The sequence below is a fragment of the Xenia sp. Carnegie-2017 genome, unplaced genomic scaffold (assembly GCF_021976095.1).
Source record: "Xenia sp. Carnegie-2017 unplaced genomic scaffold, XeniaSp_v1 HiC_scaffold_23, whole genome shotgun sequence".
NCBI lineage: Eukaryota > Metazoa > Cnidaria > Anthozoa > Malacalcyonacea > Xeniidae > Xenia > Xenia sp. Carnegie-2017.
The window spans coordinates 11,265,620-11,281,565 of record NW_025813486.1 but is presented as its reverse complement, the minus strand read 5'-3'; the positions used below and the strand labels follow the sequence as shown (position 1 = coordinate 11,281,565).

Here is a 15,946-nt window from a genome sequence, read left to right as displayed (position 1 = left end):
ATTGAATATTAAGCAATTATAATCAATATTCTGTATGACTTTATAACCATTAACAAAAAGTATTTGTGGCGCTCACTTAAAGATCTATAGTTGTAGTTTTTATGATACTAACGACAATTTTAAACATGAAGTGATGTAGCTACTGAAGAGATGCAACTTTAAAACAAAGGTAACTTATTCCTTTATATTTTTTTCAGAACCATCAAAGAAAAAATAATAAGTTAAAGAAAAAAATCATGAGAATATGCTTTTTAAATTGAAAGCCGGGTGGTTGTTGTGTTATGTCCAAGAAATTTAAAGAATTGGTTAAATTGTGTTCTCTATCACCTAACTGTGTTACATGCGCTATATGTATTTCACCTCCGTGTGACTGCAAATTTTTTAAACTAATTCCTTCGTCATTGCGTTGAATTCTAAATGTAGAAGGGTGTGATGATCTGTGACGCATTGAAATAGGCTTTCTTTCAAGTTTTTGTTTAAGGCTACTATACAGAATTACTTGTTATACTTTTCTTATTCGATTTAAAAGGGTTTTATTTTTATCAAGTATTAAATTTTTCTATATCATTTATCAGGCTAAATAATATTTGTAATGGATACATAAAATACATAAACAGCACAAAATAATATTCAATCAAAAGTTGATTTCTCTTTATTCGTCATGCCTCATAGTTAATGTTTAATGCAATACAAATAAAATACATTTGAGTTAAACATCTTTGTTAAAAGATATTTAAGCGACAAAATCCGCATGTAATTGCAACATTTATTCCAAATCCTGATTATTAACCTTTAGTTTATGCTCCCATAATGCATCTGAAGCCGCAGCTAGTTTTAATTTAGTTTTTGGGCTAGTAGCTACTTGAATAAACGACTGTCACAACAAATTCGAAATCGCACAATAAAACTTGGTTGTATTTAAGCCCAAAATATGCGATACACCCACACTACACATAAATCACAATTTTTGCTAGTTGTCTGAGTAATTTACAAAGATGATATATGTACCACAGTCTTTTCCATTATTTCTGAGTTCAGAACATCCTTAACATCATTAACATCCGCATTTCAGTTAGCATTGCATATGGGTACGTGGCTGACTGCGTCTTAATACGAAGATTGTTGTTGAAATTCAGATTATTTTAAAAATTTGTCTAGTACACCGATAAACTATTAAATAACAACTGACAGTAAATGATTTTTTACAACAATTTACGAACAACATTTCTAATAAACTGCAAAAAGAAATTTGCAGTTTATTAGAAATGGCTGTTATCTTAAATATGCTTCTGTTTTTGAAATTTCATTATCAAAGTACTCGGCTTTAAAATAGGCAATATGCTGTATTTTCTACGTTCAAATATGCATTGATTATCAGATTTTACTCTAGAACGAAAATATTAAAACAAATTGGCACGTATCTTTTGCATTGAGTTATTGCTGCTGGAACTTTACAAGAAAATATATCTTACAATTGTCAGAAATTTTCAGGCATTCAAGTCTTTATAGTTAAATCTGCTGTAAACGTGACATGAAAACACGAAATTATCGCAACTAAAGTTGCATAACTAAATTCTTTACATACATGCATAATTTCACATAGACTTGAATTGCTAATAAATTAGTTACCAAATTTCATGTGCCCATTATATTGCTAATAATCACGAGAAGCAAAACCTGAAATGTTTGTTGAAACGAAATAGAAAGATGTAAAGCCTTTCAAACATTAAAAGAGATGTCGAGGGAGTGATTTTTGTTTTGTTAGGAGGATTGCGAAACATTATATGGTTGACAATGACTGCTTCAACCCACCACAACCAATCATTTTGTTTCGATTGAATAACAAAGCAAAATTATAATGAACTTTTAAATGATTCTATAATTATTGTTTAAAAGCATTTGCGTCGCTCTTTTACAGTTCTATATTTATCAGTCTGTATGATAGTAACGACAAAACTAAATATAAAATGATTAATTGAAGAGATACAACTTCTCAGCAAAGGTAAATTATTCCTTTAATATTTTCTTAAAACTATTGAAACAAAGTAATTTTGTAACGAAATCATGATATTCTGATTTTCAGAGTTGATAGCCCGATGGTTATTACGTTATGTCTAGGAACTTTGTAGAATTGGTTAAATCGTGTTCTCTATAACTGTTTAACATGCGCTATATATATTTTACCTCCGTGTGACTGCAATAATATTTTAAACTCATTACTTCGTCTTTACTTTGAATTTGACATTAGGAAAAGGGTGAGATGGTTTGTGACGCATGTAAAATAGATTAGTGTTACATATGTAACGTTTGTTCGTAAAATCATTGTAAAAACATTGGGATACTGGCGTAAATAGAAGTAATTTGATTATTAACCTTGTAGCAATTTGAGTTTAAGAGTCAATTTTGTAAATCAATGAAATGCTATTTGTGAAGCTTTTCGTTGCACAATTCAGTGGTTAATATAAAAGACTTTCTTTGAATCTATTAGATGCGACAACGATATAAAAGTAATTTGTCATTCTTTTTTTTGTCGATTTAAAACGATTTTATCAAGTATTGAAAAAGCTATGTCAAATTCAACTATGTATAAGTTCTGCCGCTTATTTTTGTGATCACTTTATTTTCTAAGAATTAAACGTCAAATAAATTGTCATAAAGTGAATGGTTTAAACTCAGGAGTATCCTTAGATGTTTGTGAATGTAGGGCGTCAAGGTTAGTGGAGTCCTAAGAAAGATGGCTGGTGTTAATGATTACTGACTATTCGACAGCCTTAGTGGTAGTCATCTTTAGAGTCAAGTGAGGACGTTAAATTAGCTGAACCAGCTAACAAATACGGCTAACCTGACGTTTACCTCTCACTTGACTCTTAGGATGACTGCCGCTAAGGATTCTCGAAACGCCTGTCAACAACAGCACCAACAGTCTTTCTCAGGGTTCTACTAACCTGTACGATCTAAATATACAAACATGTAAGTTATCGTCGTTAGTTTATGCAATAGAATTATTCGTGCAGATTTAATCATCAAAGTTACATCTTTATTGAGAAAAGTAAAGAAAAGTATGAAAATATACCGATGGTGTTTATTAACGGGCTTCTCAGACGAGGTCTTATCATCGTCTAATTTTCAATTCATGTCATCGTTGACTCTAGATTTCACAGTTTCACTTTCACTTCCATATACACAAATAATGAAAATTCCCTGCATATGCCTCCTACCACATCAAACATTAAAAAAATTCAAAACAAAAAATTCTTTGATGAAGTTATGTTGGCATTAATTATTTCAAATATGGTCAGCCCAGGATTTTTCTCTATATCATCAATTAGGCTAAATAATATTTGTAATGGATACATAAAATACATAAACAGCACAAAATAATATTCAATCAAAAAGTTGACTTCTCTGTATTCGTCATGCCTCATAGTTAATGTTTAATGCAATACAAATAAAATACATTTGAGTTAAACATCTTTGTTAAAAGATATTTAAGCGACAAAATCCGCATGTAATTGCAACATTTATTCCAAATCGTGATTATTAACCTTTAATTTATGCTCTCATAATGCATCACAAGCCGCAGCTAGTTTTAATTTAGTTTTTGTAGCTAGTAGTACTTGGATAAACGACTGTCACAACAAATTCGAAATCGCACAATAAAACTTGGTCGTATTTAAGCCCAAAAATATGCGATATACCCACACTACACATAAATCACAATTTTTGCTAGTTGTCTGAGTAATTTACGAAGATGATATATGTACCACAGTCGTTCCATTATTTCTGAGTTCCAGAACATCTTTAACATCATTAACATACCTACTTCAGTTAGCGTAACATAGCGGTACGCCGCTGAGCGCGTCTTAATACGAAGATTGTTGTTGAAATTCGAATTATTATCAAGAATTTGTCCAGTACACCAATAAAATATTAAATAACAACTGACGGTAAATGATTTTTACAACAATTTACATAATGAAAAGAAATTTGCAGTTTATTAGAAATGGCTGTTATCTTAAATATGCTTCTGTCTTTGGAATTTCATTATCAAAGTACTCGGCTATAATATTCAATATGCTGTTTTATATGTTCAAATATGCATTATTATCAGATTTTACTGTAAAGCGAGAATATTAAAACAAATTAGGAACATATCTTTTGATTGAGTTATTGCTGCTGGAACTTTACAAAAGATATATCTTACAATCCTCGAAAATTTAAGGCAGTCAAGTCTTTATAGTCAAATCTGCTGGAAAACGTGACACGAAAACACGAAACTATTGCAAATAAAGTTGCATAACTAACTTCTTTACATACATGCATAATTTCACATAGACTTGATTTGCTAATATAATCTTTGCAAATATCTTGTGCCCGTTATATTGCTATTAATCGTGAAAGCTAAACCTGAAATGTTTGTTGAAGCAAAATGGAAAGATGTAAAGCCTTTCAAACATCACAAGAGATGTTGAGGAGTGATTTATGTTGCTAGGAGGATTGCAAAGCATTATATGGTTGACAACGACTGCTTCAACCTAAGTAACCAATCATTTTGCTTAAAATGAATAACTAACAAAATTATAATCAACTTCTAAATGATTTTATAATCATCAACAAAAGCATTTGCATCGCACCTTTACAGTTATATATTTATCAATCTTTATGATACCAACGACAAACTTAAACATAAAATGATGTATTGAAGAGATACAACTTCTAAGCAAAGGTAAATTATTACTTTCAATTTTTTCCGAACTATCAAAGAAATTTATTAACGAAATCATGATATTATGCTTTTCAAATTAATAGCCCGATGGTGGATTATTACGTTATGTCTAGGAACTTTATAGAATTGGTTAAATCGTGTTCTCTACAACTGTTTAACATGCGCTATATATATTTTACCTCCGTGTGACTGCAATAATTTTTTAAACTCATTACTTCGTCTTTACTTTGAATTTGACATTAGGGTGTGATGGTTGGTGACGCATGTAAAATAGTTCATTGTTACATATGTTAAGTATGTTCGTAAAATTATCGTAAAAACTTTGGGATACTGGCGTAAATAGAAGTAATTTGATTATTAACCTTGTAGCAATTTGAGTTTAAGAGTCAATTTTGTAAATCAATGAGATGCTATTTGTGAAGCTTTTGATGCACAATTCAGTGGTTGATATAAAAAAACTTTCTTTGAATCTAAAATTAAATGAGATATGATCTTCGCACTTAGCTGGACAATTTAAGCAATCGTCTCAGGACCTGAAAAAATCAGGTGACTCAACGGGATTCGAACCCATGACCTCTGTGGTGCCGGTGCAGTGCTCTGTACGATTGCTTAAATTGTCAGCTACCGAATCATATCTCATTAATTCAAACACCACTGCATTAAAACATTCATATGACTTTCTTTGAATCTATATATGCGGCAACGATATAAAAGTAATTTGTCATTCTTTTTTGTCGATTTAAAACGATTTTATCAAGTATTGAAAAAGCTATGTCAAATTCAACTATGTATAAGTTCTGCCGCTTATTTTTGTGATCACTTTAATTTCTAAGAATTAAACGTCAAATAAATTGTCATAAAGTGAATGGTTTGAACTCAGGAGTATCCTTAGATGTTTGTGAATGTAGGGCGTCCAGGTTAGTGGAGTCCTAAGAAAGATGGCTGGTGTTAATGATTACTGACTATTCGACAGCCTTAGTGGTAGTCATCTTTAGAGTCAAGTGAGGACGTTAAATTAGCTGAACCAGCTAACAAATACGGCTAACCTGACGTTTACCTCTCACTTGACTCTTAGGATGACTGCCGCTAAGGTTCTCGAAACGTCTGTCAACAACAGCACCAACAGTCTTTCTCAGGTTCTACCAACCTGTACGATCTAAATATACAAACATGTAAGTTATCGTCGTTAGTTTATGCAATAGAATTATTCGTGCAAGATTTAATCATCAAAGTTACATCTTTAATAAGAAAAATAAAGAAAACTATGAAAATATACCGATGGTGTTTATGAACGGGCTTCTCAGACGAGGCCTTATCATAGTCTAATTTTCAATTCATGTCATCGTTAACAGTAGATTTCACAGTTTCACACACTTCCACTTTATCAAATAATTAAAATTTTCTACATATGCCTCCTACCGCATCAAACATTGAAAAAATTCAAAATAAAAAATTCTTTGATGAAGTTATGGTGGCATCAACTAATTCAAATAAGGTCGGCCCAGGATTTTTCTCTATGTCATTAAACAGCCTAAATAATATTTGTAATTGATACATAAAATATATAAGTAGCACAAAATAATATTCAATCAAAAGTTGATTTCTCTGTATTCGTCATGCCTCATAGTTAATGTTTAATACAATGCAAATATAATACATTTGAGTTAAACATTTTTGTTAAAAGATAGTTAAGCGTAATAGACCTTTTCAAGGTTATCGCAGCCATATTGCAGGGTGCAAAACATTGGGCGAGCGCGGTCACGCATGGCGTCCATATAAATTACTAATAAATGCGCAAAATTACCCTTATACATATTGGCCATTTCTTTCAAATATATTTCTCAAACTCGTCCATTTTAATAGTCGAATTATTATTTGCGATCTTTTATACACGTGAGTCCAATTTTGTGGTAATCAAAAAGCGGAAAGTTAAAGAAAACATTTGTTTTCTTTGAACAACTTGACCGTCGTTTGAGCGATGTTCTTGAGTTCGCAACACATGCACATGTCTACAGCAAAGTCAGCAAGTATCACGAAGAACTATTCTACGGCAAACTCTTATTAGCATTTCCAATTATTTGTAAAGAGACATTGCTATTTTATTGTTATGTATGGCGACTAAACAGCCAGAAGAAGAAACAGCCAAGTATTCAAATACACTTAAAACTGTTAGTTGATGGCAGGCCGGATTAAACCTTACATCATACTCTCTCGTCAACTGTTCAAATTCAAAGGACAGGGAGTAAAGATGCCTCAGATTTTGCTGGATATCCATCAAAACTTGAATCAGAATCCTCGGTGTCATAGGCATGAGGGACGCTTTATGTCGTCCATGTTTCTCTTCCTTTATGTTTAAGCGAGTCCTCGATTGCTCGTACTCTGATAGCGTAATAAAACTGAAGGATAATCCGTTCTGCGGTTATTTGAGTTCTTCTTCCCAAGGAAAATAATTTAAGGAAATGAAAGTACCTTGTGCACCAGGCTTTGGGTTAAAGTCATCGGCTCTGCTGTTTGTAATTTATTTTCGCCAAATTTCATCAAGTGCTTGATCTTTGGGGCACTTATGAAAAACTAACTATTCTACGTGAGACCTCTTAACTTGATAATCAGGATAGCGTTTATCATTATCGCAATATCCAGCTGCACAACCCCATTTTTACCATTTCGGCTATGACTGCTAACGGCTACTCGGCTAGTTTAGGGTTTAATTCGTTTGACTTGGCTTATGAGTTCCGCACATTTGCGAACTCAAGGCATCGCTCAAACGACAGTCAGAGTTGTTCAAAGAAAACAAATGTTTTCTTTAACTTTCCGCTTTTTGAGTACCACAATATTGGACTCACATGTAAAAAAAATCGCAAATAATAATTCGACTATTAAAATGGACGAGTTTGAGAAATACTTTTGAAAGAAATGGCCAATATGTATAAGGGTAATTTTTGCGCATTTATTAGTAATTTATATGGACGCCATGCGTGACCGCGCGCTCGGCCCAATGTTTTTGCACCCCCTGCAATATGGCTACGATAACCTTGAAAGGTCTATTGCATCCGCACGTACAACATTATTCCAAATCTTGATTATTAACCTTTAATTTATGCTCCCATAATGAATCTGTATCTGTAAGCTAGTTTTAATTTAGTTTTCTAGCTAGTAGCTACTTGAATAAATGACTTACAATACCAATTAGAAATCGCACATAAACTCGGCTGTATTTAAGCCCAAAATATGCGATCTACCCACACTACATGAATCTGAATTTTTGCTAGTTGTCTGAGTAATTTACGAAGATGATATATATACCACAGTCTTTTCCATTATTTCTGAGTTCCAAACATCCTTAACATCATTAACATCCCTATTTCAGTTAGCGTGGCATAGCGGTACGCCGCTGACACCGCGTCTTTATCTAAAGATTGTCGTTTTAAATTCAATTATTATCAAAATTTGTCTAGACCACCGATAAACTATTAAATAACAACTGACAGTAAATGATTTTTACAACAATTTACAAAATGAAAGTAATTTGCAGTTTATTAGAAATGGCTGTCATCTTGAATATGCTCTGTCTTTCAAATTTCACTATCAAAATACTCGCCTTTATAAGAAATTTTACTAGCACATTGAATGTCCCCAAAATGAATGTTTATTATGCTACGTACTTTTGTGCTTGTATCATAATTTTGCATTGAGCTGCATGCATCCTCCACTTCAGCAAATTTTTTTTTGTTTAAAACAGAAAGCACCAAAATTTTACTAAATAAAGAGATATACTTATTGAAAATCTAAACAAATTCACAAAATGTCTTTCCTCTTGTTTTGCTAGCTAGATATCATGTTCTGTAATTGTTTTTGAAAATTGATAATGAAAAATTCTTTTCTGTTGAAGAGAACGCTTTCGTGCAAAGTATGCTCGTTATTTTTCTGTTTAGTTGTCATATCCTTTATTTTTGTCCATACACGTGCTTAAGCTGCATGACCAAATTGCATTTTATTAGATTAATGCTTAAAGTTATAAGAAATCTGGTTGCGTCAAGATGAGAGCAAAGGACTGTGACTAATATAATTGAAATACTAAAAGAATGACTATACTAAACCAAATGTTGATATCTTAAAATTATTCAACTGAAAACTTTTGGGTTGAAATACAAATTAATATGCGCTGTATTTTACTTTAGGATGTGATCAGATATCACTAGAGATCTTTCAATATAAGAAAAACAGTGCCACAAAATTCAAAACAAAACAAAAGATGTCAGCTGTAAACAATGAATACAATTGCTTGTATGTTCATAACAATTCTAAAAAGATCGTTACCGTTTTCATTTATGAAGGGTTTTCTCCAGTATGCACATTTTCATCTGTTTCAAAAATACTCGAACCAGAGCAAAAGTGTCACCATTATATCAAAGAACGATTTAAGTTTGAGATTTTTGAAAATAAGGAAAAAGGAACGAAGGAAAAGTGTCTAGGACCCGAAGAATGCAATGGCATCAGAGTGATCAAAGTTAGTGATGGAGAACATTCATTAAAATGCGAACAAAATACCGTAAACCATGACAAGAAAAAAATCGTTCGCCGAGTGAAAAGAGAAAATGATTTGCCATCTGGAGACTTGTATGCGCAATTAGGATTAGACATGAGAGAAGTTCGTGAGATGAATGAAGTTGAGCGAAAAAGCCATTCAAAAGGATTTCTTAAAATGATTCTAATCTGGCATCCTGATAAACCTAATGGTGACAAGGAAATAGCCGACCAGTTAGTTCAGGCAAGAAATATTTTGCTGGAGGATGAAATGCGAGCTCAATATCACAACCATATCGATATTCAACAGGGATGGCTTTCTTCAAGACGATGGAAAGCAATTTTCAATCCTGAAATGGTAACTGCAGAACAAAAGCTTTCATCAAACGACTTGCTTTTCTTGGCTTGTCTTCTCTACTGGCTGTTGGTGGTATTGCAGCTACTGTTTTACAGCTGGTCTAGCAGCTCCAGCTTTGTAATATTAGGAGCCATAGCTGGGGAGCGTTAACAGGTGCAGGTTTGCAATCTTGGGGAAGCAGTTAGTAAAGAATCTGTTGTTCACGGAATGGACGTAAAGAAGTGGGCAAAAAAAGCATTGATTGGTGGTGTTGCTGGGGCACTAGCTGGAGGTGCTTCAGGTGGTATCACTGCAGCAATGGTCGGCATTGGAAGTGCTGCATTGCCATCAGCAGCCGTTTCTATTAGTCAATATGTTTCCATGGGGCAGCGAATGGTGCTATTGGTGGAGTAATGTGTTCTTTGAGCTCTGATTTAGCAAAGAAAATAGTTGATGAAAAGGACATTACTTTAAAAGCAGTTTTTATTTCATACCCTTTTGGTGCTTTAATAGGTGCAACAGCAGGAATTGCAGGAGGAGCTGTCACCGAAGCCCTTGTTGACAGTGGATCAGGCTGCAAGCCCACACTAGAAGGTGATGCTGCTGAGCAATTTTCTGGACAAGCATCAAGAAAGAATATCCATGACTTAGCGCGTTGTTGGAAAAAAAGCTACTATAGAAGGAGCAAAATCTACTGCTAACGTGCCTTACAAAACTTGCTGACGAACGACTTGATTCGTCAATGAAAATCGAAGATTGACAACACTTAAAAGAGGAGCTCAAAATATTTTGTAAACACTGCAGGACAAGTATAATAAATGCAGTTAGTGAAGCACAAAAGTTAGATCCTAGAGATCCAGATGATGGGTTACAGAGTCGAATAAACGGCAATTCTAGTAATTTAAGTCATGGACTTGATGTGAATTCAGATAACGGTCCGCAAATTAATGATTGTGTCGATGGGGCAGACGAAAGAGAAGGTGGAGTTAACGAAGATGAAATTGTGCGATGTAGAGAAAATGTAGAGTCCACAAGAACTAACTCTGAAGCAGAGGATTGCTGTGGGGAATTGTTGGAGAGTTTTGTCTCAAATCGATTTAGGCAACCCCTTTGGCGTTGAACATATTGAAGATATACCAGCTCAGCAGGTACTCAGTAAAACCATTAAGTATAAGTCTAGCGGTGCCTGGTTCTCTAAAATGCTCGTATCCTATTCTTTAAACGGGAAAAAAGAGACAATTGAAGAAAGTGGTGATGGAAAGAGAGTGGAAATTTCTTTAAATGCAACAGACATCGAAGTGAAATTTCAAGTTTGGCCCAGTTTGGGGTGACGTAAAAAAGTACGACCGTTTAAGAAGAAATGGTCAACACCGTCCGACCACACATCTTCCCGATACAAAGGCAGTTGATCGTACCTTTACACTTAGTGGCAATCTTTGGTTTGAGGCAGTCATGTCAGTTACGGATGAGTACCATGAAAAACAGAAGAACTGTGAACAATATTGCATTCTTCGGTTTTATTTGTGAACACGTGAGGAAGATGCCATAGTCTTCAATAACTGGTAGTTGAGATTTATAAATAAAAATTGAGAATAATGAGCTTAAATATCACAATATGTTCTATTGGTACAGCGTGTCCAGTAAAGTGGCGTGACTTTCAACCAGGATGCCTTCAATCATTCCAGAATGAGGTCCCACTTAGTTTACGTTTTTGCTGTGAGAACAGGAAAACGGATTTTAAAAAACTTTTAGGAGCAGTCTGCGAGACTTGTTAATCTCATTTATTTTATAATCTTCGTTAGTTATTTTGTTTATACTGAATATTATGAACAAACGCTTGTAATTTTAAATGCTCACTTATTTTACCAATAATGCCTTTATAATACTTCTGGAAAGATTTAGAATAAATAATGTTTGCACTTTTCACTAAGTTGTCAATTGTTAGGCCGTGCATACTTTTCGTTTATTGAAAATAGCTATTGTTATTTCTATATGTCTTATTTTGTTACTTGATTTGCGTCCTCAAAATTTAAAGCATTCACAAGTACAAAGTGATAGTATCTAAGTGTCATGATGTTGTGCGTTCTTATCAATAGCAAATGTGAACAGGTACATAGGTAAAACTATTTGGTTTATTGTCCATTAAATTATAACTAAACTGGAACAATAACGGCTATATTTTTGTTCCGTGATTGGTTGGAGGTAACATACATCTAAAATTTGTGAGCTTCCAGCTCTAAAATAATGCGTGTTTTCCTGACGACCAATGTCTGTTTAACTTTAGACAAGGGAATACCTTTAAAGAAAATTATTTACAGTCATTTTTCTGACATATTTTCTGCGTTGTAACACGCTTAGCTGATATTTAGCAAGTATTTTCGCGAAGAAATGTAATCGGCAAGCATCAAGGATGATCCAACAAACTATTATTAGGCAGAAGATGATAAAAATAGACGAAAATATCATTTTAACATACAACGTTATAAAATACATCATTTTCGAGCATCATTTACATTTTTTACGTTAAAAAATTATCTTTAGAAAATTCATTAACTCTAAGCCTGCCGGCGAGGTCCGATATTTCTCAAAGTAGTAAGACCGAAAAAGCGAGGTTATTAAAGGTTTATTATATGGCATTATTTGACCCGAAACGTAGCTTGCTATCTTTCTCGTCTTTGCTGTTTTGTACGGGCTGACTTTTATTTTTCTATTTTTTGTTAGTAAAAAAGAAATCGTTTCAAATTGTATTTTCTGGTTAGTTAAACTATTTTCCTAGTGTTTTTTTCAGTCAACTCACATTCACAAATGACTTTTTGTTTCAGTTTTTATTTGCTTTTTTACTGTTTGCTTTACGAAGTTTGTTTATATTTGACTGTATAATTACTTGTTTTGGACCGTGCTCGATTACGGGAAAATAATGGACCGGCAAAAATGTTTCTGTGCCAATCAAAGCGCGCCAATTTGCCGGAAGTGACGCTTGCCATATAATAAAAGATTTTATTTTTTCCTAATAATGTTTATTTACTTTTCTCCTATAAATATTACGCATCAAGCGTATTCGTGATACGCAATACGCATGTTTTTAGTTCTTATTTGGCTTTTCACACAACAAATAAAAATAGGAGATTGTGCGCATGAAATATGTTATTAGTATTATGGCAGAAAAAGCTCTAATAGAATTTTATCAAAACGTACTAGTTTTTGCCAAGAAAGATAGTACGTACAAAGTTTTTCATTCCTATTGGCGCTAACATTGATCAAATATTTGAGGCCTGTGTTTGGATTGATATTTTGAGGCATTAATTTACCTTGGGTTTTGAAGTAGAAATATCAACTGTTCGTATTTCTCCATTCGAATATTAAAGTGTCAGAATGACAGCTTGTTATCATCCATTTCAGTTCTATGGGAGGCATTAGTGATTTTAAGAATAATGCGGAGCTTGAAACACTTCATAAGAAGAAGAACTGACATATATGCATTGGCATTGTCTTTCATGATATTATCTCCAACTGTTTAGCTCCTGGTAGTCAGTAAGGACCAATTGCTAAGGCATGCGGTTCTGGAACTGGAGTGACTTGGACAGCTTTCTTTCGGTTCACTTTATTTTTTTAGCTTTAGAATACTCATCCAGCATGAAGTCTAGGACAATGGCATAGTTTCCAGATGAAAAGTCAGAAACATCCACAACTTGCCTTATTCCCAATTTTGGGGGGCATTAGGGATTAGAAAAGGTTGTCATAATTGAATTACATTTAGAAACCTATTCTATCAAAGAGTTTCTGAGTTGTAAAAATGTAAGAAATAAATAAAAATTTTACTTTACTATATTCATTTTACACTAATTATATCTCAAAAAACAGGTCTTTGCCCTTGATGATCAATACTGTGTATAAAAAGTTTTAACAATCACAAAACAGTTTTAATTTAAAATGTGTGTATGTTATGCAGTAGAATGTGTAGTGTTTTATATTTCATTTATGTGTATTTTACCACTGCCTACATAGTACAAGTTAACTCCTTTTTATATATTTTAGCTTATAACAATTAACACAACTAATAACGTAAATCCTATTAAATTAACATAAATTAATAAACATAATATTCCCTCCGGCACAATTCTAATAGTTCTTTAGCTAACTTGTAGTGTTATTTTCCTAAAAGTTCGGGATTGATTACGATCTATCAAACTAAACTATATTTCATCAATTAAACGTTTTGGTTTCGTGCGATTACGCAGAGGATACCGGCGAGTGTTTGATACTTGTTCACTGTCATTACAACTACCGGGCTCTTTGGTTATCTTGTCAGGTAAGGTCTGTACCTGCGGTAGAGGCGTGGTTTTCAAGGTCGTTGTGGTACTTAGAGTTGGTTCTTTGAATATCTCTTGGTTGATATGTTTAGACACTGTATTTTCATCGAGCACCAGACTTTTTTTTGTCTCCAAGTTGGAGGGATATTTCTCAGCATCTTGTTTTGTCTTACCATCTGGAACTGTTGATTCTGCCAGACTTCGCAATTGATCAATATGTCTTTTCCACAATACCTCGTCCACCAACACTCGATACGTAATTGGGCTTAACTTCATTTGAATTACTCCCTGTATCCAACGATCTCTTCTTGCTCTATAATCTTTTATCATCACTGGATCTCCAATTTCTAACTTACGCTTTGTCAATTTCGGTAATTGATGTGATTTCTTATCCATTTTATTTGCCAGACTGGGATGCAAGACATCTAATCTTGTTCTAAGTCGTCGACCCATAAGAATTTTTGCAGGTGTACATCCAGTTGCTGTATGTGGTGTGGTACGATATCCTAACAAAAATCTTGCTAATTTCTCTCCAGGAGATCCTTCTTCATTCTTACGAATCTTCATGGAGTCTTTAAATGTTCTCCTTGCTCTTTCCGCTTCATCATTTGAAGCAGGGTGGTACGGTGAAGATAAGTGCATTTGAATTCCATTGCCTTTTAGAAAATCTTTCATTTCCTGCGCAACAAATTGTGGACCATTGTCTGACACCATCTCTTCCGGTAGACCATGAACTGAAAATAAAGATCTTAATGCTTGTATTGTTGCCGCAGCGGTGGCTGATGACATAGATATAACCTCCATCCATTTAGACTTAGCATCTACCACTATTAAATACATGTCACCCTCGACTGGACCTGCAAAGTCGACATGAATTCGTTGCCATGGACGTACAGGCCAAATCCATGGATTATTTACTTTAAGTGGAGATTTACAGCGATTAAATTGACAACTGGTGCAATCTCTCACAGTCTGTTCAATGTCTTGGTCTAATGTTGACCACCACACATGTAAACGTGCTAAAGATTTCATCCGCACCATTCCTGGATGATTTATATGCAACTCCGACAACACCACTCCTTGATATTTGGTTGGAATTACCACTCGGGTTCCTCTCAATAGGCATCCTTCTTCTACAGTAAACTCGTCTTGCTTTGTAAAGAAATATTGTAGTTCCTCTGGTAACTTTCCTTCTGGCCAACCATGTAACAGATAGTATACTACACGAGACAATACTGAATCTTTTTGCGTAGCTTCTCTAAACATACTTACTGAAACAGGTGACCGCTTCAGTTGAACGCTGTTTACTGCCGCTGCCTCTTCCTCCCATTCGTCCGGTTCTTCAACATTTTTCCTAGGTAACAGGGACAACGCATCAACATTCGCATTGTTCTTTGAAGTTCGGTATTCAATACCATACTGATATGCACCCAGTTGAATCGCCCATCTCTGCAAGCGGGAGACTGCCAAGACAGGAACACCCCGTTTAGGTCCCAGTATCATAGTAAGCGGCTTATGATCTGTGATTAAAGAAAAACGTCTTCCATACACATACTGATGAAACTTCTTCAATCCAAAAATAATTGCAAGGTCCTCTTTCTCGATCATAGAATAGTTTTGCTCACTAGAAGAAAGTGTTCTCGAGGCATAAGCTATTGGTTTTTCTTCTCCTTCGTCCGATACATTTGATAGAACAGCACCTATTCCACACGATGAGGCATCTGTCGCTAATCTCACGGGTTTCTTGGGGTCGTAATGTGTTAATACTGGTGCCGTTTCCAATAGGACTTTTAAATTCTCAAAGGATTTCTGACGTTCTTCCGACCATTTCCAAGTAACTTCTTGTGACAGTAAACAATTCAGAGGATTAACCAACTTTGCCATATTTGGAATAAACTTACGATAATAGTTCACTAGCCCCAGAAATGACTTCAATTCTGTTGGATTTTCCGGAGTTGGTACCTCCCTTATAGCTTGAACTTTACGAGGCGATGGATGGATTCCTTGTCGATCCACGACAAATGCGAAATATTCCACTGAAGGTTGCAT

At 34.3% G+C, this 15,946-nt stretch overlaps 2 protein-coding genes across 4 annotated transcripts; one reads left to right on the top strand and one right to left on the bottom strand.

Annotated features, from left to right (window-relative positions):
• Window positions 1-54: 54 nt before the first annotated feature.
• On the top strand, window positions 55-10,945 carry LOC124448078. 3 transcript variants are annotated; one of them, XM_046999097.1, is made up of 2 exons: window positions 55-169; window positions 8,905-10,945. In XM_046999097.1, the coding sequence occupies exon 2, from the start codon at window positions 8,979-8,981 to the stop codon at window positions 9,756-9,758; it is 780 nt and encodes a 259-aa protein (XP_046855053.1). In that variant the 5' UTR covers window positions 55-169; window positions 8,905-8,978; the 3' UTR covers window positions 9,759-10,945. The 3 variants fall into 3 exon arrangements, with proteins under 3 accessions (XP_046855053.1, XP_046855052.1, XP_046855054.1); XM_046999096.1 differs by lacking the exon at window positions 55-169 and adding an exon at window positions 1,921-2,002; XM_046999098.1 differs by lacking the exon at window positions 55-169 and adding an exon at window positions 4,630-4,726.
• Window positions 10,946-13,780: 2,835 nt separating this feature from the next.
• Window positions 13,781-15,946, bottom strand: LOC124449102 (uncharacterized protein K02A2.6-like). Its single transcript, XM_047000048.1, has one exon. It carries the CDS (start codon window positions 15,944-15,946, stop codon window positions 13,781-13,783), a length of 2,166 nt encoding a protein of 721 aa, XP_046856004.1.